This window comes from Haliotis rubra, unplaced genomic scaffold (genome assembly GCF_003918875.1).
Source record: "Haliotis rubra isolate DU_JTF1 unplaced genomic scaffold, ASM391887v1 Scf692, whole genome shotgun sequence".
Lineage (NCBI taxonomy): Eukaryota > Metazoa > Mollusca > Gastropoda > Lepetellida > Haliotidae > Haliotis > Haliotis rubra.
In genome coordinates this window covers 219,073-245,790 of record NW_025767404.1, presented here as the reverse complement: position 1 = coordinate 245,790, position 26,718 = coordinate 219,073, and the positions used below count along the sequence as shown (strand labels likewise).

General features: G+C 41.9%; 1 protein-coding gene across 1 annotated transcript; it reads right to left on the bottom strand.

Annotated features, from left to right (window-relative positions):
• Positions 1 to 769: 769 nt before the first annotated feature.
• Positions 770 to 24,126, bottom strand: LOC124258423 (galactoside alpha-(1,2)-fucosyltransferase 2-like). Its single transcript, XM_046692519.1, has 4 exons — positions 23,795 to 24,126; positions 6,444 to 6,496; positions 1,404 to 2,594; positions 770 to 1,341 (listed from the first exon to the last, which is right to left on the bottom strand). Exons 2-3 carry the CDS (start codon positions 6,457 to 6,459, stop codon positions 1,411 to 1,413), a joined length of 1,200 nt encoding a protein of 399 aa, XP_046548475.1. The 5' UTR covers positions 6,460 to 6,496; positions 23,795 to 24,126; the 3' UTR covers positions 770 to 1,341; positions 1,404 to 1,410.
• Positions 24,127 to 26,718: the final 2,592 nt, after the last annotated feature.

The following is a 26,718-nucleotide window of genomic DNA, read 5'->3' as shown; positions in this document are numbered from 1 at the left end:
TACGTATGCTTCGAAGGAGGCCTCTTGTTTAATGAATGAAGTCTTAGACCAAATGGAATTGGAATGTTTTACTTTTCTGGTCTTCAGATAAACTTGCAGTCTTTTGTAACAGATGGAAGTCCTAACCCACCTTGTTTCAGGATAAGAGAAAACTTACTTATTGGTTACCGTTGTTGTGCCAAACTTCAAAGTCATTCTTAATCATGCGTACCAAAGATGGGGTTTCATTTATTCCTTAAAATATGTCAACAGACAGATATTCATTTATTCCATCAAATGCGTCTAAAGACAGAACTGGAATTCATTTATTCCATTAAATCTGTCAAAAGACAGGCATTCGTTTATTCCATCAAATGCGTCAAAACACGTGTTCATTTATTCCATCAAATGTGTCAAAACACGTGTTCATTTATTCCATCAAATGCGTCAAAACACGTGTTCATTTATTCCATCAAATGTGTCAAAACACGTGTTCATTTATTCCATCAAATGCGTCAAAACACGTGTTCATTTATTCCATCAAATGTGTCAAAACACGTGTACATTTATTCCATCAAATGTGTCAAAACACGTGTTCATTTATTCCATCAAATGCGTCAAAACACGTGTTCATTTATTCCATCAAATGCGTCAACAGACAGGCATTCATGTATTGTATCGACTCGTACAGGCACATACTAAGGTAAAGAGTTTCTGGAGAATGCACAGATGTTCAGTTATTCCACGAGCGGTGTTCATGAGTTGCTTCGTATAAGACACAGATGTTCAGGTATTCCAGGAGCAGTGTTCATGAGTTGCTTCGTATAAGACACAGATGTTCAGTTATTCCACGAGCGGTGTTCATGAGTTGCTTCGTATAAGACACAGATGTTCAGTTATTCCACGAGCGGTGTTCATGAGTTGCTTCGTATAAGACACAGATGTTCAGTTATTCCACGAGTGGTGTTCATGAGTTGCTTCGTATAAGACACAGATGTTCAGTTATTCCACGAGGGGTGTTCATGAGATGCTTCGTATAAGACACAGATGTTCAGTTATTCCACGAGGGGTGTTCATGAGTTGCTTCGTATAAGACACAGATGTTCAGTTATTCCACGAGCAGTGTTCATGAGTTGCTTCGTATAGGACACAGATGTTCAGTTATTCCGAGCAGTTTTCATGAGTTGCTTCGTATAAGACACAGATGTTCAGTTATTCCACGAGGGGTGTTCATGAGTTGCTTCGTATAAGACACAGATGTTCAGTTATTCCACGAGCGGTGTTCATGAGTTGCTTAGTATAGGACACAGGTTTTCAGTTATCCATTAAGGCACTTATGTGTTGAGCCACAAGACAAAATATCTGGGACCCTCTGAACGAGAGCGTGTAACAAACAGTGCCCTCGGGACACCGGGTGTTACCGCCTCTCGTTCATGACATCGCTATCCAACCTGGATATACAAAGTCGCTATCATAATTGGGATACCATCTGGACATCTCCGTGTTGTTTCGGTACGGATGTTTATAATACACAGTTGTCCCCCCTGCCAGAAACCCAGCCCACCAACCAAAAGTCCCGACACTTAATATAGTATGGTTACACATGCTCAATACGCAGAGATCCACTTCCGCCGAGTCCCTCTGCACTACCACAACATCCGGTGCGCCGATATTACGGTTTACCCAACTTCCGTCATCTCCCGCAACAACAAACAACGTGTTGGGGAATATAGCTCGGAAATACCTCATGGCATGGATGTAGTACTCCGCTGGAGGAGTGATACGTCCCTGGCGTCTACTCATTGACGATAAATAGTCCCCACGTCTGACATGCATCCCAATATAGGTCAGGTTCACGGACAGTGTAGCTGACACATTCTCAACCCTGTGTAAATCCTGCTTCACCTCTCCTGTAGCGTTTGACAGTTCCCTCATTAGTCGCGTCCCGTCCTTCATTCTTCTCAAGAACTCTAGTTTAACTGACACTAGCTTGTTGACCGCCCTGTCGGCAATGGAAGGTTTAAAAGTAAATTGTCTCCTTATGCTCTCCTCGACTGGGTGAAAAAACTTCCATGACTGGAGATACTGGCCTACGCTCTGGCAAGTGCTGCTGTCGAGTCGTGTCACCAGGTGATCATCGTAAGAACAGCAGGGAGCGTTTACGGGATGCCAGCCACCACACCTCTTTGACGTCACAGTGGCCATGTCGAGGGGAAATAGGCGGTTGAGGATGTGAACACTGGGTACGTACAAGGACATGTTCTTCGCCCTCGCTAGGGCGTACGTTGAGGCGTATTCAAACATCTGGTTGCCAAGGCGACCATTAAACTGAGGAGTAAGAAGGGGCATCTCTGTCCAGGGCTTCATCACTGTTTTACCGCCCTGCTTCACTACGGTTTTTGCAGCTGGTGAAGAACGTGGGTTAATGACTGCTGCTCGCGTCCTCCCGATACGAACAGTATCAACACTTGGTGGTTTTGAAATCGTGGTTGTGTTCCTTTCGTTCTGTACTTGACTTCCGACGATTCTGTTGTTTCTTGCACTGAAGGTTTTGTAAACAAAGGCACAGTACACGAGGAGAATGTAAAGGGCGAGAACTCCGAGAAGCTTCAGGCCTGAAACAAAAGTATTTGGAATTAGATAACAGTACAGGGGTGGGGGTGGCGGTGGGTGTGAATGAAAGCAGCAGGTGAGCAGGTGATAGTGGGTCTGTAAACACAGTGGGAAGGGAAGGGAGGGGAGCGGTAACAGTGACTGATTGGTTCTCTGAACATGAACGTGGGGGTGTTTAGAGGGTGAGCTCTCCTGGCGCTCCCCTGGTTCTGTCCCCATTCTCTTCACATTCTCCAAGTCATTCTCCAGTCACTCTTCTGACACTTTCTGACGCTCTCCTGACATTCTCTTGTTACTGCTACATCTCTGATCAGCAACAAAAACTTATCGTTAGAAGCAACTAACGGGATCGGGTAGTCAGACTCACTGCCTTGGTTGACACGTGTCATCGTATCCCAGATGCGTAGATCAATGCTCATGATCACTGGATTGATCACTGGCTCGAATATTGCTGAGTGCGGCGTAAAACAACAAACAACACAGACAGGTCATGGAAGAATTACCAGACGCCTAGAGTTCTGATAGATAATGGCCGAATGTGACTAACCCCCTGGATGCCGAGGTTTTTTTTCAGGCGCACATTTATATAAGGTTTGAAAAGTGAACGTAGTGCGAGATTTGCGCTCGCGTGGTCCTGGATCTACGTACGGCTATGAAATTACACAGAAATGTAGAATATTTCCTATTCACTGGTATAAATATAAGAGCAAATACCTCTTCGGTTTGAGAAATAGACACTGCTAAATGTTGGTACTGCATTAAAAAACGGTAAATTTCACCGCTTACCGGCGCTTAGCTTCGACTTTTTTCCATTTGACATCTTTACGGAAAGTGTGAGAGAAGAAAATACAGCCTGATATCTGAACGACCTAAGTATATATGAAATGGGTGTGTATGTTTATGCATAACGTTATGCGCTCAATCTTCAAAATGGATTTTCTTCTGTGACGCCAAACGACGACAGAGAGATCATACACGTATAAAGATAAGGGGGCATAACTCCGCTATGCTTAACACTAGGCCAATGTAACTCAGATCACTTGGAGAGAATTCGTTGTGGATACGGACGCATTTTCGTGATGTTTTGTTTTCGGTAAACCAAATTTAACTATTCAAATACAAAGATCCCTAATGTGAGTGGATACGCTTTGGTAGGGTTCACAATTTATAAGAAAAGATGACAACGTACTACATTAGAAGTACGAAATAGCGATTTGGATGGCCCTATAAGATATGTAAATTAGTTCTTAGATACCAATACTCTCCTGTTTGTATAGATGTAGATGCATTAATATGTTGACTAATAGTGCATCATTACTAACAGAGTACTAGCCATATCTTCAGTCTCAGTAAACTTAAGCTCAGTATTATTCGTTACACTGCTATACTGAGTCTAACAAAACCTTATAGAAGGTCGAGTCAGCTAACCTTTTGGATTGACCAATCAGAACACAGCTTACCAAATCGCGACAGTTAACATTCGCACATACCGTTCGAACCTTTACCTCCAAATCCCGAACGATTCCGAATGCTATTTTCCGCACAATCACTTCCGAGTGATACAAGCAATGAGTAAACAGTCGCTGAAAATAGCGGTTTTGTCAATATTCAATGATGCCATCTTGCGAAAATATAAGCAAATAGTAACCATGTCATTAGAAACCCATAAGTGTATATACTGCAGGTCAAATGAGTTTTATGCGGATTTTCGTTTGTAGATAGATCAATCTCTGCCACCAGGGAAGAAAACATTCAAAAACCGTTTTGTAAGTCCCGCCGAACCCTAACAAGTAGTCGTTGTCTTATCGGATAAATCCGTTTGGTCGTCTCGCGTTTGATTGGACGGTCATAGGTCGCTCAAAGGTTAGCTGACGCGACCTTCTATAAGGTTTTGTTAGACTCAGTATAGCAGTGTAATGAATAATTCTGAGCTTAAGTTTACTTAGATTGGCCATATCTTCAAATGTAATGAAACTACTGAAAATATTACAACATTTTAATTGACGTCATTGCTTGTTTTATGTATTTTGCGACGTCGGCAAAAGACGACAGTGGTAGGCAGATTAGTACATTTTTTGTATCTCACCTAATTTCCATTAATTGTATAAAAGGTCTCGGCTTCTACGTCAGAATTTAACACTCTTCAGACAAAACATAACATGACTGATTTTGCCATTTAAATAGTGTCCTGAATATATCAACAATTAGACGGTTTGACTGTGTATCTTTTTGTGAGCAACACGCGCACCTGTTTGGCATCAATTTAACGTAAATTAAAAGTAATATTTCACTACACCCGAATATCTTTTCAGGATAACAATTTCCTTTGCTTTTGATTACACAACTAAGACTAACACTTGTGTCATGTGTCAATTTCTTATCTGAGGATTATTCAAACAATCAAAACCTTTCAAAGAAAAAAACATAAACTCTACCCACGTATGATATGATATTGGACGAGTCTAAATGTATATACTGAAATTAGTTTCATGTAAAAATGTAAAAAACGTTAATGTAAACGATACGATAAATATGGATGATAATACGGAATCTATTCTGGAGTAATCGGAGGGACATAGCTCAAATGCTGATTTACAACTTACTGCTAAGGCCACAGTTAATTATTACACCTTCATTAAAACTGTAAGGTGGGGAGAGTGTTTAACTTTGGACGATTGTGTTCAAGCGCTCTTGACCTCAAAGAAATTGCCTAATATTACAACAATGTTGACGTATGACATCACTACCGATGACCGATTTCTTACAAAATGGCGGCTTCGCTGACAAGGGTAAACAGGATTTTGCGAGGACCCTTCCCTTGATTCACGGATCGTTTGTGCATAAATATGAGATGTAAGTAATCAGAATGATTCTGACTATTAGTGTATTGTTATATACTTTTATCGTTTTCACTGTAAGTAAGAGCAGAAGCCAGAAATGCTGATAATTACCGTTGTCGTTCTGCGTGATTTTGCGTCAGTCATGGCGTCACGCTGCACGGACACTTATGAATTTTCAAATCATTGCAATGTATCTATTCTTAATTTCCTATTCCTTGCAGTGATACTCTTTCCATACATATTCCAAAGGTATTGAGGCATTGCAAGCAATGAATAGACGGCTGGATCTCGGAATATTTCAGAAAATACTACGAAGTGTAAAATCGGAATTTTCTTTGTTTTCAAACAAACGCAGTCTTTAGAGCACGGCGTACATTTTCACACCCAATATCTTTTCTATCATTTCATATAGACAGTCAGTATTGGTGACAAAGACCATTTGTTATTTGATTCTAAAATGTATGGGGAATTCAGTGATGCATTTTTCGAAGCTGAATATGAAATATACGTGATGTAACCGGCGTCTCAACACCGGCCTTCGCGAAACGTGATTTTGTAAACATTATCCAATATGGCGGAAAGCCACTAAGCTTTGGTGTAGTGTCGAAAACATCCCAACCGATTCTATGTTCATCAGGAACGTTTTAGAATTATCATCAGTGCTTTCATGAAAATCTTATATCAGTAATCATTAATATACTATTTTTGAAATTCAATACTCCGAGTAATTCACACATCAAAACATATACCAAATCGCTGTGAATTGCAATATCGTATTGTGTCAAAAATGACGACATTTACGATGAAGCCTATTTTGAAAGGTTATTTTAAGTACTTTAGCTTTGCCTGAGATAATAGTGTATGGTATCAAGAAACAGGAAACTTCCCACAGAATTCTAAACTGTGAAGCATATTTGCGTGCGTGATATATTTAGAATTCAAAGTGAGGGTTGGAAAGGATGGACATGTTTGTCCCTCTGGCACCCAGGGGGTCAACACAGTTCTACTCACACTGTCGAAGCAGCATCCCGCGGCGTGTCCAGACCCCGGTCACCCTTCTCCTGTTGGAAACAAGGAAATCATGATGATGATCAAGCGCTGGGCGAACCTCTGTCGCCGGCTGATGAAGTTGTTGCATGAGATGTGTTGTGTAAAGGTGCTCGTGGTTGTGAGCTTACAAGTTCGATGTCAGTGTTCCTCTGCCGAGGCGATAGATTTGCAACTAACTTTGATTGGTCAATATGTCACGTGATGCTTGCATTTAACTAGTGTTTGAAAATCGACGTGGAATGGTTGTGTTATATGTCCGTACTTGACCTGAAAACCAGAGTGTTCTATGTCCTAATAACCTAATTTCGAGAAAATCAATCTTAAAGTTTAGAACAACAATATTTTCAAAACTATTCGATCAATTCTTTGGAATTGTGCCTGTACATGCAGGTGTGTGTGTGTGTGTGTGTGTGTGTGTGTGTTTCGAACCCCCTGAAACCCCCACCCCCCATTGGCTCTGCCAACGCAAAAAAAAAATCTGCAATGTGGTCTGAAGTAATTTTCAAAGAAGGGGGCGTCGAACCCCCCTGAAGCCCCCCTCTGGATCCGCCAGTGACATGTGTTACATCAAAAGGATTTGGAAAATAACCAAAAGTATGTTAAAGCTCTTGAAATAAATTAGAAATTAAGGAAAAACGTTTAATCATTACTGTACGATTATTGTATGATTATTTCCCCTGTACCAGGTTGTATTTTTTGTTGTTTTAACTTGTTTTAGTTTCAAACTTTACCAATTCCATTAAATGACTAAGTGCAATGTTCCATTTGTATGTTTGTAACGATGATAATAACTTCCAGACTGTTCCATCTACATGTCACGTGATCAAACTGGATTTGCTGATTGGTCCAATAACCACTTAGAATACTCTGGAATTAACAATTTGTGTTATTTTATGGAGATAAAACAATGTAAAACCACTTTCTAGGCTCCATATCAAGGTGAAATTTTGCAAGGAAATGTGCAGTAAAACATACCTACAGCTTCCTAACTCAATTTTCACCAAAAGTGGGCATAGAACACTCTGGTTTCCAGGCGACGAACTATCATGCCTTTATGTGCAAACTGTTTGGAATGAGTGGTAATACAATGACGTATTTCCATGTTCTCATAAAGGTGATGGAACATCAGTCGATAGTACAGATGTGACATTAATGGAGGTAAAATCGACCATACTTCAACTGTTTCAATAGGGCTTGGAAATGATGCAAATGACGTATGAAAATGACTTATGCAAATGAGGTATGGAAATGAAACTTTACACATATTCCAAACATGGCGAAATGGCAATGGGAATGTCAGTCTGTCATACAACACAGTTCGTGAGTTCTTAACGTTTGAAATATATACTCATCGAAACAAATAAGGGAACACATGAAACTACAAGTGCTCCTTATTTCCAGCATTTCACCCACAGTGCAATACATACCTTATGAAGAAACCTGGAAAAGAATAAAAGAACACTTGTACTTTAATATCTTGTCAGTGTCTGTTTGATCGTAGCCAATGTGTTAAGATGGGCTTAAGAAGTTCGTAGGGCTACGGACGTTTCGAGAATAGCTAGCCAGGTGTTTCTTCTGTATCTGATTATGTGATTATTACAAGTCCTTGAACATAAAGCGAGTAGCATATACAACACATGTACTGAGTCAGCTATTGTCTCGTCACACATCACTTTCAGAAGGTATGCTGGAATGTTTATCGGAAGCTCCAGTAACTTGAAATAAATGTCCTAATACGATTCATAAGGACATAAAGCTACTTCACAACAAGTACGGATTATGTAACATATGTTATATTTGGGATTACTCTTTCTTAGTAAAGTACAGATTCTAGTACCTTTTGGGTTGAGTCCCATCCGGAAGTCGGACAACTGGTAGTCTAGACTGCGGACTTTGTGTATCCCTCTGATAAGTGTTAATTGGCACGGCTCCCACGGCCTAAAGCTATGGTTGCACAATGCCATTTTAGAAAGTGGTCAAATGTAACATATGTTATATTTGGGATTACACTTTCATTTTTGTGGAAGCCGCGGTGGCTGAGCGGTCTAGGCGTCTGACTTTGTGTGCTGGCGATTAGGTGCCTGACTCTGAGGGTGTGGGTTCGAATCCCGGATGGGACTCAATCCCAAAAAGTACTAGAATCTGTACTGTACTCTCTCTCTCTCTCTCCTACAGGTATTACCATACATCATCCACTCACTTTGTAAACAGGTGAGGGACCATAGGAGTGAGTGAGTGAGTGAGTTTACCTTTACGCCGCACTCAGCAATATTCCAGCTATATGGCGGCGGTCTGTAAATAATCGAGTCTGGACCAGACAATCCAGGGACCATAGCAGCTAGGTAGAAGGGGAACCGTGATTCTGTCTGGAGATATCTTACAGCTGCAGAACCAGATGCTATTTCCGTTAATACAAAAAGTAAATATAATATTTTATAGAAACCCCTAGCAACAATGAACCTTTTTGCTGCAGACATTTGTGTTCTGCTAACGTCGGGTGTAATGTTTCGACTATTGATTTATTGTGACAATTGTACATCGATTCCTTCTCTCATAGATTCACCATCTGCTCAGTACCGTAGTGTTACCGCACAATATCTGAACTGGGACATGTGAGCACGGATACATTTCGTTATTCAAGGCCGTCGAGGAGACAATATCACCTACAATGTGTCTGTTTGGCAAACACACAAGTCCAGTATACCGGTAATTTGTATGAAATTAAACACTATGGTATGATTTAAGTAGGTTTGAGATGATAGTGACAGCTGTGCATGCGAGGTATTCCATGACCATACAGATGCATCAGTATTCTGTCCAACCTTGAGTATTCATACTCAGAAAACAAGTTACTGCGTTCCCTTCAAAATTCAATAAATACAAGTGTCTTTAAACCCAAACAATATATTTTTTAAATACAGATTCCTGAAGAAATCAGGCACGACTAGCACGGTGTAGATAGCATCTGTGTTTCACAGGACAAGGCTGGTGATGTCAGGTAAATCTCGACATCTCTGATGGCCATGCAAGGGTCAAGCAGCTCCGAAGGTCTGGACAGCTCGGGTGAACGTGCAGGGGTCAAGAGGTTCCCAAGGTCTGGACATCTCAGGTGGTCGTGCAAGAGCCAAGCGGTTCCCAAGGTCTGGACAGCTCAGGTGGTCGTGCAAGGGCCAAACAGCTCCCAAGGTCTGGACAGCTCAGGTGAAGGTCGTGCAGGAGCCAAGAGGTTCCCAAGGTCTGGACAGCTCAGGTGGTCGTGCAAGGGCCAAAGGGCTCCGAAGGTCTGGACAGCTCATGTGGTCGTGCAAGTGCCAAAGGGCTCCGAAGGTCTGGACAGCTCATGTGGTCGTGCAAGAGCCAAGGGCCCAAGGTCTGGACAAAGGGCCAAGGGGTCTGGACAGCTCATGTGGTCGTGCAAGGGCCAAGAGGTTTCCAAGGTCTGGACAGCTCAGGTGGTCGTGCAAGAGCCAAGAGGTTTCCAAGGTCTGGGCAGCTCAGGTGGTGGCGCAAGAGCCAAGAGGTTTCCAAGGTCTGGGCAGCTCATGTGGTCGCAAGCAAGAGGCCAAGAGCTCATGGCGTGCAAGAGCCAAGAGGTTTCCAAGGTCTGGACAGCTCATGTGGTCGTGCAAGAGCCAAGAGGTTTCCAAGGTCTGGGCAGCTCAGGTGGTGGCGCAAGAGCCAAGAGGTTCCCAAGGTCTGGGCAGCTCATGTGGTCGTGCAAGAGCCAAGAGGTTTCCAAGGTCTGGACAGCTCATGTGGTCGTGCAAGAGCCAAGAGGTTTCCAAGGTCTGGGCAGCTCAGGTGGTGGCGCAAGAGCCAGGAGGTTCCCAAGGGCTCGTGCAAGAGCCAAGAGGTTTCCGCAAGGCTGCAAGGTCTGGACAGCTCATGTGGTCGTGCAAGTCTGGACAGCTCATGTGGTCGTGCAAGTGGTCGTGCAAGAGCCAAGAGATTTCCAAAGGTGCCAAAGGGGTTTCCCAAGGTCTGGACAGCTCATGTGGTCGTGCAAGAGCCAAGAGGGCTCCGAAGGTCTGGACAGCTCATGTGGTCGTGCAAGGGCCAAAGGGCTCCGAAGGTCTGGACAGCTCATGTGGTCGTGCAAGGGCCAAAGGGCTCCGAAGGTCTGGACAGCTCATGTGGTCGTGCAAGGGCCAAGAGGCTCCCAAGGTCTGGACAGCTCATGTGGTCGTGCAAGGTTTCCAGCCAAGAGGTCTGGACAGCTCATGTGGTCGTGCAAGAGCCAAAGGCCAAGGGTTTCTCCCAAAGGTCTGGACAGCTCATGTGGTCGTGCAAGAGGCCAAAGGTCTGGGCTCCCGCAAGAGGTCCCAAGGTCTGGACAGCTCATGTGGTCGTGCAAGGGCCAAGAGGGCTCCGTGCAAGAGCCAAGAAGGTCTGGACAGCTCATGTGGTGGTGCAAGGGTCAAGAGGTTCCCAAGGTCTGGACAGCTCAGGTGGGTCGTGCAAGAGAGGTCAAGAGGTTCCCAAGGTCTGCAAATGGTTTCTGCAAAATGTTCAAATGTTCAATGTTCAATCAATAGCGAGTGTGACTACCATTGGCGTCAATACATGTCCAAGCATGTCGGGGCCTTGATGACGTAAGATGGGGATGAATAACGTTAGGCACGATCCGTTGCCATTCCTGTAGGAGACATTGGTCCAGTTGTTGAACGGAGACAGGTGGCGCTGGTAGTCTTCTGATTGGCGATACAGGTAGTCTCATGAGTGTTCTTTCCGATTCATGTCGGGAGAACATGCTGGATTCGGCAAAACCACGATGTTAGAATTTGGAAAGATGCGACAGGAGAGCTTCTGACAGTTTGTGCAAGGTTAAGCTGGCTGAATGACAGAGTCTTTGATATCTAATTAAGAGTAGAGGCGCTTTTGCTGTGATGAGGAGTCTATGATGTATGAGTTTAGATACCGTTGAATTTTGTGCGGATTCGCTGGTTTGCTCGCGAGGCTGCTGATAAAAAGCTGAATGGGGGGGGGGGGTGGGGGGGGACTCCCTCCAAACCGACATCGCTCGGGACCGGTGAAAACTGTCGGTTTAGAGGTATGTGTTGACTGATGCTGGCCGATCTCTGAAATGACAATAGAGGTTTAGAGAGAGTCAATTTGCACTTAAAGCATATTTTGGGAGCGGATTTGAATGTCGAAACTCTTAATAAAGGGATGTCGGATTGAAGGGAGTTTCTTATCTCATATTATACAGGGACCAAATCGGGACCAAATATGTCGGTTTGCAGGGAATGTTGGATTAGAGAGATGTCGGTTTAGAGGGCGTTTCTTATATGATATTATATAGGGACAAATTCGGGACCAGATATGTCGGTTTGCAGGGAATGTTGGATTAGCGGGATGTCGGATTAGAGGGCGTTTCTTATATGATATTATATAGGGACAAATTCGGGACCAGATATGTCGGTTTACAGGGAATGTTGGTTTAGAGTGAGTCCACTATTCTTCAATAGACTACTTTAGATCAAGCAGTGTAGCGGAGCAGAGGATCGTAACTAGACTTAATATGTTTTTTCAACGATATGATATCTTTAGATAAAATATGTTCGGCTAAACAGAATGGTTTTAAGTGAATTTTACAGTGTCTGTAACTGTGTTTTACTTCCGCTAAATTTGAAAAAGTACATGATTCCCATAAACACATCATTTTGTTTGAATTTATAACCAATACTTGTGTATACTTGTGTGAACGGAAGGCTTTCCATCGGCGGTGGTAAAGCCTCCGTTGTGACCGGATAAAGATCAATGGCCACATCGTCAACGACATTTGATAATACATTTCATATGGAAATCGCTGAATGTGACATAACATAGAATCAGTGTAACCACATTTTCCTTGCTGAATATTTATTCGGAAAGCAGGCGATGTTTTGATGTTGATTGACTGATTATTTGATTTTGATTTGATTATTGTGCATGTACTATCACCCAGTTGTTGATTTACGTAAGCAGTGAATCGAGCTTATCATCGCTGAACATTTGGATCATCGCTGCATCCATCTCCAAAATATATCAGTGGTCAAGAAGCCAGAGTCCCAAAATGGTGAAACTGTGATGCAGTTCTTGCGACCGAATGGGATGTGATTTTTCACAATCAGGAATGATTGTGCTTTGATTTAAAGCCGGTTGTCGTCAGCTACCGTGCGTGACTGCCGTGCAGGGGCCCTTTTAAGGTGCAACATGTCATGTCAGTGATAGCAATATTGTAACCGAGAGCTGGATGGTTTAATTTAATAACTCTGATTTGGATTGACCGATTTTCATCAAAATAGTAGTTTTGGAATGCTCAGATCATGACCTAAAATTGTGGACAATAATATTACATATATGTTCATCACAAAAAAAATGGTAAGGTCAAAGGGTTTTTTTAATAAAAAGGGCATTTGATGAGTAAATATGAGCTGGACTTTACAAATTAAAGGTAATTTTCCAAAACTTATGTTTTTGTAAATCAGATATATCATTTGAAGATCATATATACCTTTGGTATGCACTGCATGCATGAAAACACATTATAAGGAAGCAAAAGTTGGTACTTTGTATTTAGATCAGCAAAATATTACATAATGTCTGTTCTATAGTAACAGCTCCATGCTTTACATAATCAACGATACCAAATATTTCGACGATACTGTTGGGCTATCTTTAAATCACACAACATAACAGAAAGCTCTCAAATGTGTCTCTCAACATTTCCTTCATATCAATTCGTATTTATTGTTCTTAATAGTCATAGTGTATTCCCAGTTGACATGTTAGTCAGTATCAACAATGTCAAGATCACGGGAACATATTTCAGGTCCACATCCCCATGCTGCAGTACACAACAGGTCCAACCTCTTGCAGCTATAACCTTCCTGTACATGACCTTGACATGCACAGACATCAAGTTGAAGTAGGTCCACGGACACGCTTTACTTTTACCTTATTTGCAACTTTATCAATTTTACAAATTTAAGGTAATTTTACCAAAGAATACGTTTTTTTCTAATTCAGCTATATCATTTGAAGATCATACATACCCTAGGTTGGCACTATATGCATAAAAAACCATTACAAGGAAACAAAAGTTGGTACTTTGTATTTAGATCAGCAAAATATCAGACAACTTCAGCTCCATGCTTTACAAAGTATCAACAATACTAAATATGTCGAAGATATTGTTGAACCATCATACAAATTTCCGTTGATTGACATTCTGGCAGAAACGACAATTCAGCTGATGTCGGAAGGAGATATGTTTTGATAAATGTCAGCATTGTTTATATTTGTGTCATGTCACGCTCCAGCTGCACTGCACTGCCATGCCGTGAAACCCTTAAAGCTGTTGGATAATAATATGTCATCCTGATGGAAGGTTTGCAAGTGACATTATGGTGTGCCGTATTTATTTATTTTTACAATTTGAAATATTACGACTTTGGTTTTCTTAACTTACTTTACACCGGCAATCATTAATGCATTGTAAAAGAAATGACACACTGATCAAAACGGCGTTAAGGTATCTTACCACCAAATATACACACCCCTCATATACCCCTGAAACACACAATATTTCCATTACATTCCTGTTGATTGTAATAGGTGATATAATTTCCGATTCTTTTCCAAGTTTACTTGGGTTCGAAATATGAATATTTCCTTAGGTGGGGGGAACACTTGTAACTTTGTAAATTTTCAAATGCTTTCATGACTTAAAACCGTGTACATCATTCCGGATATCAAGGGCAGGTATTTGAACATGTCACCAGTACTAAAACAAAATGGTCGCAGAAAAACTGGGTTCACATCGTTATGCAAGCGGACAGGTTTCCATTAGGCCACCATCTTATTGTCGGGGCGGTGGGGTAGCCTAATGGTTAAAGCGTTGGCTCGTCACGCCGAAGGCCCAGGTTCGAATTCCCACATGGGTACAATGTGTGAAGCCCATTTCTGGTGTCCCCCCGCCGTGATGTTGCTGGAATATTGCTAAAAGCGGCGTAAAACCAAACTCAGTCAGTCAGTCAGTCAGTCAACCCATTGTCAGTTCTTTAGACAAATGTGCGTGGGATAAAAGGGCTTCAGATGTTACAGGCTTAATGTTGTCATTCACATTGAGGTTTGATAGTTGTTTAGGCTATCAATATGTTATTGCTCTCTCCTGGTTTACTGGGTGTTAACTCACAACATTACAATCTGCGACATGTTTGGCATCCAGGCATTATATAATGCAGTTCTTGATTCATGATTCATGATTCATGATTCATGATTCATGCACTCAATCAATAACAAATATCTGTAAAATACTTGTGATCGGAACCTGCTTAAAGCTGCATTACTCACAGGTACTTTCACACAGTTTTGTTTTACTTTTCAAAGTTCTTTTAGGTTAGCTTGTTTTCAAATGTATTGATTTGGTATTTCACGCAACGCTGCAGGTTATCTGGAGGTCTGGACGTATTAACACAATATCGCCTTGAACAAATATCTCCCATCTTTCCACTATTTCCACTACCCCATGGATAATTGGAGAAATAATCATGCTAATTAAAAGATCGCACAAGCAATCATACACACAATGTACTTGGATTAACCTTTCCATATTCCATAAACTCAAGCAGATATTCAATATCCTAAATGCACGACATGGCTACTTCTTGCCCATTCATTGGGTGAAGGGACACGAAGGAACCCAGAAACAAAACGTGTTGTAAATAATAAAGAAGTTGTAAATCCATACCATACGTTGTTAAATTACCTTCCAACTTCAAAATGCCCATTAAGCACCTAGATGTTGATCAGTTTACAGTGCAAACATTATGTAAATTTACCCATGATTAAATATAGCGGTTAGGATGTAGTTGTGTGGCATGTCACCAATAAGGACATCAACATCAAGGAGACACCCACCTTCATTTGAAGTGTGTTTGCGGAAAAGGTTAGCACATTTTGCCCTACCTATAGTACACGCACACGCACATGCGCGCACGCACTCACGCACGCACGCACACACACACACACACTCCATAATTACAGGATCCTGGCACGCTATACAAAGCGTAAACCGCTGAAAATAGGAAATTTTGATAGCAATATATAACTCCGTATATACTGAATTACCGCGGTGAGCTCGGAGACTCAGAACCAGTGGGGGTCTAGACTGGTTTCAGTTTGAAATATTGCATTACAGGACGGGTTGGGCCGAATGATTGGGGTATGAGACAGACTACTGGCATGTGCAAGGTCTCAGCGATACAGAGCGAATGTGGTTCTTGCAAGGAGGGGAACGCATTTAAAAATCCTAATCTCCTATTAGCATTCGTATTTCGGAAAATAAATATATAGATCTGGGCAAGCAGACTACTGTCAATGTGTATAGACGATTTCAAGTTTTCCACGTGTCCAAGAGCGTTCGTTGTGGTACTCTCGGATGGTAGCTCAAGAGGCGGAAGACAAAAGTCAGCAGTATAGTTGAAGACAGCAGCAGCCATGTTTATTATGGTTGGATAATAATGGTCGAAATGGTACATAAGATGGAAATCACGTGACAGAACGCACATCGGGACCGAGTGGCCAATGTTCCTGATGTGGAGACCCGCTCTGTCACTTACACACATTCAGAAGTCGGACGGCGATTCTTCATCGTCGACGTAGTCGTTGGTGAGGCGACGCCCCGACTAGCCGCACAGCCCGTCCGCTTCGGTGGATGATCTGGGCCCGTTTCCTCGCCTCGTCTCTGACTGGTCTCCCTGTATGGTCTTGTGAGTCCGGTTTTATGAATATGGACATTACGCCACGTTGTGCAAGGTCACTGACCTGTGCACATGCACATACATAAGATCCGCCGACGTGGGGAGATGTTATTTGACATATACTGATGGCATTGAGGATTAAGGGTCCGGCGGGTTATGATAAAAGGGCTACACCGAATGATTGCTGAATACATTAAACAGACAAAGGGGATAGAATTTCGGTGCACTTTGGATATATATGGAAACACTTATGATGAATATATGAAGTTTTACAGAAACCTATTTAAATGGTTTACTCTATGAAGAGGGCGGGTTATGATAAAAGGGCTACACCGAATGATTGCTGAATACATTAAACAGACAAAGGGGATAGAATTTCGGTGCACTTTGGATATATATGGAAACACTTATGATGAATATATGAAGTTTTACAGAAACCTATTTAAATGGTTTACTCTATGACACACGCAAAATATATAAAGCGTCTATCAAAGTACCAACTTCTGTAGATGTATTGAAAAGCTGATAGTAATTAAATGATGCAACTTGACAGTTGGCTCTCTGAGGTACCACTTATGCAGAGACCAGTTGATATTGGCGACATACATTGTGTTGTCTATAACAGCATTTGGAATGATCTGCAATCCATATCAAGAGACTGACTATGCATTTATTCATTAACCATTCCCACAGGTTCACAAATATGTCGGGTCAAAATTGATCTTCAACAACCCATGTTGTCGTAAGAGGGAACTAACGTGATTGGGTGGTCGTTCTCATTTTTTTGTTTGATGCAGGCCATCGTATCCCACTTGTGAAGATCGATGGCCACAGTGACATGACCATGTTAGTCTTTGTGTATATCATTAGATTTGACTTAAACCGAGGTTCGTATGCATATTTTTATGAACGTTACAGTAGACGCAAGATGTTTATATGAATATTATCTAGGAATATCTTTGAGTTGTCCATAAAAGTAGGCACTTAATGTTTTGTATTTAAAGCAATGCGTTTCTGTCGTAATATCTCTTCATCAAATATTCCTCTGTGATACAGTTGCAAATAATGTTCGACTAAATCATTTCCGTAAACCTTCTTCAACTTCATATCTGTGCATGTAAACGTCAGTAAACTGGGAATACACTATGACTATTAAGAACAATAAATACGAATTGATATGAAGGAAATGCTGCTTGCGTTATGATAACATGACTCACTCATCATTCTTTGATGAGCAAAGAAAGACATCTGGAATAATAGAATTATACATTTAAGAGCTTTCTATTATGTTGTGTGATCTTAATGATAGTCTAACAGTATCGTCCACATATTTGGTATCCTGCACTCTGCACGGTAGTCACGCACGGTAGCTGATGACAACCGGCTGTAACTCAAAGCTAAATCATTCCTGATTGTGAAAAATCACATACCATTCAGTCGCCTGGACTGCACCACATTTTAACCATTTGGGGGCTCTGGCTTCTAGACCACCATCGACGTATCTGTAGTTTGTTTCGTGTCCGCCATGTTGGTGGGCAAACGAAAAATAGTGCATTACCGTAAACCTTGTATAATTGTGCACGGAAAATCAGAAACCGGTATAACATGATTATATACCTCTGTTATAGCTTAAGATCAGATAAATCTCGTTTTGTATTTTTGTATTTTCGAAAAACAAAGGGAGGTAACTCTCCCATTGTAGCCTTAGAAAACGTGCTTACTAACGAAGAATGCCACACATAGAGGTTACTAAACGGTAAATATCGCAATTTATGGAAGTGTCATTTTATATATGTTAAGTTAATTTCAAGACAAGTAATTCATGTTACTTTCCTGGTATTTAATGTACATTGCTGCAATTGTTTAACGTACTGTTTTCTGTTGTTATTGCAGTCAATCACTTTCACTCCCACTCGCCACACTTTCACTCTCACTCGCCACACTTTCACTCCCACTCGCCACACTTTCACCCACAAGCGCGGCACAAGATATTGCAGGGGTTCAATTTTTTTATAAAAAGCCACTTGCCACAGGTACCATTATTTGATTGCCCGAAATGAAAACTGACTTGTCCCGGGCGTCGGGCGATGGGATTTTTGAACCCCTGTATTGTAGACAAATTCAAGAAATAGAACAATACCAAGTATGTGAGGAAGATTGTCGTCCTCTGATTATTGAAAGCATTATGATACGACTCTAGAAACCCATAACCTCTGAATGACTTCAATTAACCAAATCACAAAAAGTCAACCAAGTGTTTACTGAAGTCATGGTTAACTTATTGCTTTTACGCCAGAACATATCACAATATCACGACGGGGCACATCAGAAATTGGTGGATTACTCGCCAGTGGAAGATACTGCAGTGTAATATTTTTCCGGTAATATTACACTAGTGTAATACCGCTAGACCGATGACGTCATAATGGTTACAGTTATGACGTCACAATGCTAATACTTCTATCACAGTGGTGTTAGACCTTGCTTGACTCTCAGAAAGTTGAGAGTCATCACACTTCGTAAGCAGTTTCTATCAGTTTATGTTGGAGAGTAATAAACAGAATACTAAACTCGCTTCCGTGAAATGCCATTTAAATTAATGGCTTTCGCTTTAATTCATTTAATAAAAATGGTAGTACTCGTTTAGTATGCTCTATTTCACACATTGTTCGTGTCTTTAGAACAAGCAGCCTCACCGCTGTGGTACGCTGTCCTGGGCACCGACAGATACTCATGAACATTTAAAAACAAAAGTTTCGAGATGAATGCCTCACTCTGTTCTAGGATCAGATATTATATGACAACGCCAGACAGTAATCGGCCTTCCGGAACATTCCGTTGGGTGTACAAGAGAGAAGGCGAACATGTATGACGGGGCCAGGGCTCCGTTGTTCAAAACAACCTTATCTCTAAAGTCAACCTTATCTCTAAGATTACAGCCTTAGACCTTTACTAAGGTTAGCCTCCCGTTGCATGAAACAACCTTAACTAAGGTTAACCTTAAGTTAAGGTTGATAACTAAGGTTGGCCCGACCCAACCTTAGCGTCTCTAAGGTTGCTTTGAACAACGAAACCCTGGTGTATGTTTGAGAAGAATAATGCATTATTACACCGTAGAGTGTGTACAGTGTTGGCTGGATCCAGGTGTGGTGGTATGTGTTATATGCTGATAATGGCACGGCAGTACAGGTATAGCAAGCTGACGACACGGTGGTAACACAGTGATAACATGTGGATAACAAGGGGATAATACGGGTATAACAAGGGGATAACATGGGTTAATACGGGTATAACAAGGGGATAATACGGAATAACATTGGGATAATACGGGTATAACAAGAGGATAATACGGGGATAACGGGCAACATGGAAATACCACGGTGATAATACGAGGATAACAGGGTTAACAATGGGATAACACGGTTCTAATACTAGGATAACGGGGATAATATGAGTAATACGTAACATGGGGATAATGCGGGGATAACAAGGTAATATGAGGATATCACGGGGATAATACGAGGATAACAGGGTTAACAATGGGATAACAATACTAGGATAACAAGGGATAATATGAGTGTAAAGGGATAATGCGTGGTAATAATGCGAGAATAACATAGGGATAACAAGATATGCAAAGGAGATATTAGGGAAAACATGGGAATAACAAGGTATCTTACCCACTGATTCAGACATCTGGTAAGACGTGTAACGAGACTGAGTTGCACACAATCAGCCGGTTTGGATAACCTGGCCAACAGATTATTCCAGGAAAAGCTTTTTAACAGGTATTGAGGACATATTCTGATCCACAATCATAACAGGGAAGAACCATAAGATACTAGGTAGGGGTAAAGTGACGGAGCCAGGCCATCCGTTCCATGCCACCAACAGTCAGGGCAGTCCTCTGGAGGACCTACGTTAACAATGGTAGATGGATCTGAACTGCTGAGAGTCCTACAGGAGGACCTACGTTAACAATGGTAGATGGATCTGAACTGCTGACAGTCCTACAGCAGGACCTACGTTAACAATGGTAGATGGATCTGAACTACTCACGGTCCTACAGGAGGACTTACATTAACAATAGTAGATGGATCTGAACTACTGACAGTCCTACAGGAGGACTTACATTAACAGTGGTACATGGATCTGAACTACTGACAGTCCTACAGCAGGACCTACATAAACAATGGTAGATGGATCTGAACTACTCACGGTCCTACAGGAGGACTTACATTAACAATAGTAGATGGATTTGAACTACTCACAGTCCTACAGCAGGAGCTACATTAACAATGGTAGATGGATCTGAACTACTCACGGTCCTACAGCAGGACCTACATTAACAGTGGTACATGGATCTGAACTACTGACAGTCCTACAGCAGGACCTACATTAACAATGGTAGATGGATCTGAACTACTCACGGTCCTACAGCAGGACTTACATTAACAATAGTAGATGGACCTGACCTACTCACATTCGTGCAGCAGGACCTGCGTTAACAATGGTAGATGGATCTGAACTACTCACGGTCCTATAGCAGGACCTACATTAACAATGGTAGATGGATCTGAACTACTCACATTCGCGCAGCAGGACCTACGTTAACAATGGTAGATTGATCTGAACTACTGACAGTCCTACAGGAGGACCTACGTTAACAATGGTAGATGGATCTGAACTGCTGACAGTCCTACAGGAGGACCTACATTAACAGTGGTACATGGATCTGAACTACTGACAGTCCTACAGCAGGACCTACGTTAACAATGGTAGATGGATCTGAACGACTCACGGTCCTACAGGAGGACTTACATTAACAATAGTAGATGGATCTGAACTACTGACAGTCCTACAGGAGGACCTACATTAACAATAGTAGATGGATCTGAACTACTCACAGTCCTACAGCAGGACCTACGTTAACAATGGTAGATGAATCTGAACTACTGACAGTCCTACAGCAGGACCTACATTAACAATGGTAGATGGATCTGAACTACTCCCATTCGTGCAGCAGGACCTACGTTAACAGTGGTAGATGCATCTGAACTACTCACAGTACTCTGGAGGACCTACATTAACAATGGCACATTGATCTGAACTACTCACAGTCCTACAGCAGGACCTACATTAACAATGGTAGATCGATCTGAACTACTCACGGTCCTACAGCAGGACCTACATTAACAATGGTAGATGGATCTGAACTGCTGACAGTCCTACAGCAGGACCTACATTAACAATGGTAGATGGATCTGAACTACTCACGGTCCTACAGGAGGACCTACATTAACAATGGCAGATGGATCTAAAACTACTCACTGTCCTACAGCAGGACCTACGTTAACAATGGTAGACGGATCTGAACTGCTGACAGTCCTACAGCAGGACCTACATTAACAATGGGATGGATCTGAACTACTGACAGTCCTACAGCAGGACCTACATTAACAATGGTAGATGGATCTGAACTACTCACGGTCCTACAGCAGGACTTACATTAACAATAGTAGATGGATCTGAACTACTGACAGTCCTACAGGAGGACTTACATTAACAATAGTAGATGGATCTGAACTACTCACAGTCCTACAGTGGGACCTACATTAACAATGGTAGATGGATCTGAACTACTCACATTCGTGCAGCAGGACCTACATTAACAATGGTAGATGGATCTGAACTACTGACAGTCCTACAGCACGACCTACATTAACAATGGTAGATGGATCTGAACTACTCACATTCGTGCAGCAGGACCTACGTTAACAATGGTAGATGGATCTGAACTCTGACAGTCCTACAGGAGGACCTGCATTAACAATGGTAGATGGATCTGCACTGCTGACAGGCCTACAGGAGGACCTACGTTAACAATGGTAGATGGATCTGAACTACTGACAGTCCTTCAGGAGGACCTACATTAACAATGGTTGATGGATCTGAACTGCTCTCAGATCTCTGGAGGACCTATATTAACAATGGTAGATGGATCTGAACTACTCACGGTCCTACAGCAGGACTTACATTAACAATAGTAGATGGATCTGAACTACTGACACTCCTACGGGAGGACTTACATTAACAATAGTAGATGGATCTGAACTACTCACAGTCCTACAGTGGGACCTATATTAACAATGGTAGATGGATCTGAACTACTCACATTCGTGCAGCAGGACCTGCGTTAACAATGGTAGATGGATCTGAACTACTCACGGTGCTACAGCAGGACCTACATTAACAATGGTAGATGGATCTGAACTACTCACATTCGCGCAGCAGGACCTACGTTAACAATGGTAGATTGATCTGAACTGCTGCCAGTCCTACAGCAGGACCTACATTAACAATAGTAGATGGATCTGCACTGCTGACAGGCCTACAGGAGGACCTATGTTAACAATGGAAGATGGATCTGAACTACTGACAGTCCTTCAGGAGGACCTACATTAACAATGGTTGATGGATCTGAACTGCTCTCAGATCTCTGGAGGACCTATATTAACAATGGTAGATGGATCTGAACTACTCACAGTCCTACAGGAGGACCTACATTAACAGTGGTACATGGATCTGAACTACTGACAGTCCTACAGGAGGACCTACATTAACAATGGTAGATTGATCTGAACTGCTCACAGTCCGCTGGAGGACATACATTTACAATGGTAGATGGATCTTCAGAGTCCTACAGGAGGACCTACATTAACAATGGTAGATGGATCTGAACTACTCACGGTCCTACAGCAGGTCTTACATTAAGAATGGTATGGATCTATACTACTCAACAATGGTAGATGGATCTGAACTACTCACGGTCCTACAGGAGGACCTACGTTAACAATGGTAGATGGATCTGAACTACTCACGGACATACAGGAGGACCTACATTAACAATGGTAGATGGATCTGAACTACTCACGGTCCTACAGGAGGACCTACATTAACAATGGTAGATGGATGTGAACTTCTTACAGTCCTCTGGAGGACCTACATTAACAATGGTAGATGGATCTGAACTACTCACGGTCCTACAGCAGGACCTACATTAACAATGGTAGATGGATCTGAACTGCTGACAGTCCTACAGGAGGACCTACATTAACAATGGTAGATGGATCTGAACTACTGACAGTCCTACAGGAGGACCTACATTAACAATGGTAGATGGATCTGAACTGCTGACAGTCCTACAGGAGGACCTACATTAACAATGGTAGATGGATCTGAACTACTCACAGTCCTCTGGAGGACCTACATTAACAATGGTAGATGGATATGAACTACTCACGGTCCTACAGGAGGACCTACATTAACAATGGTAGATGGATCTGAACTACTCACAGATCTCTGGAGGATCTAAATTAACAATGGTAGATGGATATGAACTACTCACAGTCCTACAGGAGGATCTACATTAACAATGGTAGATAGATCTGAACTACTCACGGTCCTACAGGAGGACCTACATTAACAATGGTAGATGGATCTGAACTACTCACAGTCCTCTGGAGGACCTACGTTAGCAATGGTAGATGGATCTGAACTACTCACAGTCGTTACCGGGGTGACCAAGATGTGAGAGACGGTGGCCCCTCGGTCAGAACCATCACAACGTGTCCAAACGAAGCATGACGTTTACTCTGCAGGACCCTGTCCATCTCGATCTGAAGGTCTCGGAAACACACATGGTCCAGTGGTACATGTGATACACCTTGATATGAAGGTCTCTTAAACACACATGGTCCAGCGTTACACGTGATACACCTTGATATGAAGGTCTCTTAAATACACATGGTTCAGCATTACACGTGATGCGCCTGAACCTGAAAGTCTCTTAAACACACATGGTCCAGCGTTACACGTGATACACCTTGATCATAAGGTCTCTTAAACACACATGGTCCAGCGTTACACGTGATACACCTTGATCTGAAGGTCTCTTAAACACACATGGTCCAACGTTACACGTGAAACACCTTGATCTGAAGGTTTCTTAAACACTCATGGTTCAGCATTACACGTGATGCGCCTGAACCTGAAGGTCTCTTAAACACACATGGTCCAGCGTTACACGTGATACACCTTGATCATAAGGTCTCTTAAACACACATGGTCCAGCGTTACACGTGATACACCTTGATCTGAAGGTCTCTTAAACGCACATGGTCCAACGTTACACGTGAAACACCTTGATCTGAAGGTTTCTTAAACACACATGGTTCAGCATTACACGTGATGCGCCTGAACCTGAAGGTTTCTTAAACACACATGATCCAGCATTACACGTGATACACCTTGATTTGAAGGTCTCTTAAACACACATGGTCCAGCGTTACACGTGATACACCTTGATCTGAAGGTCTCTTAAACACACATGGTCCAGCGTTACACGTGATACACCTTGATCTGAAGGTCTCTTAAACACACATGGTCCAGCGTTACACGTGATACACCTTGATCTGAAGGTCTCTTAAACACACATGGTCCAGCGTTACACGTGATACACCTTGATCTGAAGGTCTCTTTATCTCACATGGTCCAGCGTTACACGTGATACACCTTGATCTGAAGGTCTCTTAAACTCACATGGTCCAGCGTTACACGTGATACACCTCAGTCAGTGTCATGTACAACTGATCACTTTAAGGTCTGTCTGTCACATTATTCCACTGTGGGACAGGACCGTCATGGACGACTCTTTATGGCAAGTTGCCATGGCAGCATCAACTGTACTCAGTTCAAGAGGAAATAATCGATATCTGTGATCAATACTTATGTCTATATAAACACGACATATTGCGTAGATCCTGTTTAGATACATGCAGAGACCAATAATTGACCAATGAAATTAAGGTTATGTTTAGAACATGTTAGACGAGATCAGTGGTACGACCACACAGCGGTATTAGATACCCACGATACGTCCTCTCAGCCATGTCGTATAATGATTTTTATACCCTTGGGTATGGAACACAGAAAGAAACTGCCATATTTTCCATCAGTCTATGCGGTGGCAGGAATCGATAGATGTCTTTGTTTACGGTTGTAAACAGGTTTCAAAGAGTCGACACCAGTCCGACTCGGTCATCGATCGTATGTGAGAGAGTGAGTGAGTGAGTGAGTGAGTGTTTATTTCGCAATGGGGCCAGTGACCCATGATGCAGATATTTGTTGAGCTTGAAAAGATGGCTAACAATTATTTTTGCATTTATACATGAATAACAGCTTTTACAAAATAAATGCATAAGAAATGTATATCTAAGAGGGACATCTTTATTAAAGACAATTTGTCTTTTCTTGACTGCTAAAAAGAGAAATTTACAGAGATTATTTTTAAGATTACACCTTTCGAGAGAAATAATGTTCTCATCTTGTCCGAAGTTGGATATTTCCAGTGATATTTTGGAAGAAGTGTATATCATAAGTTATTATAAAATGGGCACTTTAAACACAGATGGTATTGGGATTCAATGGTTGAGACAATACAGAATGGGCGTAATCTTTCTGATCTAGAAATATTCTACCTCCTGCCCGATTCGGTTAATAACTCATGATTTGATATGCTCGACAAGGTCATTGATGAAAAGAGAAGACAGCAGCGAGGACATGTGACAGCCCTGTCTTACTCCCGTACTCCACTGGAACAAGCTGGAGTAACCACCAGAAAGTGATACACATGACTGGATACTTTGATAAATATTTATAATAATTCTAAACACATTTCATTTAACACCACCATTCCAGAGCTTAAGTAATAAACCTTTATGATAGACTGAATCAAAGGCAGCTTTCAAATCAATAAAGCCACAATAAAACGTACCACGCTTCTGCGACAAGTATTTCTGAATGAGGGTGTCAATAATGGATATATTATCAGTAGTTTGAAATCCTTTACGGAAACTTGCCCGTTCCTTTACACTCACATTCTCCTCTGTAGACCACACCGAGAGCCTGTTGCTTATTATATTAGCAACGACCTTACCAGCCTCACCAACAAGAGCAATAGGCCAATAGTTACTGGCTTCATTTACACTGCCCTTCTTGTAAACAGGAGTCAATCAATCAGTCGTTATTTACAGTACTGAAAAGGCCATAGGCCTATAGAACACTTCTACATACAGTAGCAGGGGGCGCAATAGAAATAAATATATCATAAATAATATCACATCGGTAATGCAGAGGATCTGACATTCATTGCATGGCATATATACATTGCAAGGTATTTTGGGACTGTTTAATATTGGGAAGACATGAGGGTATAGAATTTGTCTATTCTGGAGTACAATCGATATATTTCTTTATGTATTCTTTTCTGATATTCGTAAACAATGGACAAACAAGCAAGACATGGTATTAATCTTCTACCTTCTGGATAAGTACAATATTTACACACTCGGTTTTCCTGTGATATCTCTAAATGTCTACCTTTTTCTGTTGGAAGATCTTGAGAACTTCATCTTACACGAGATAGTGCT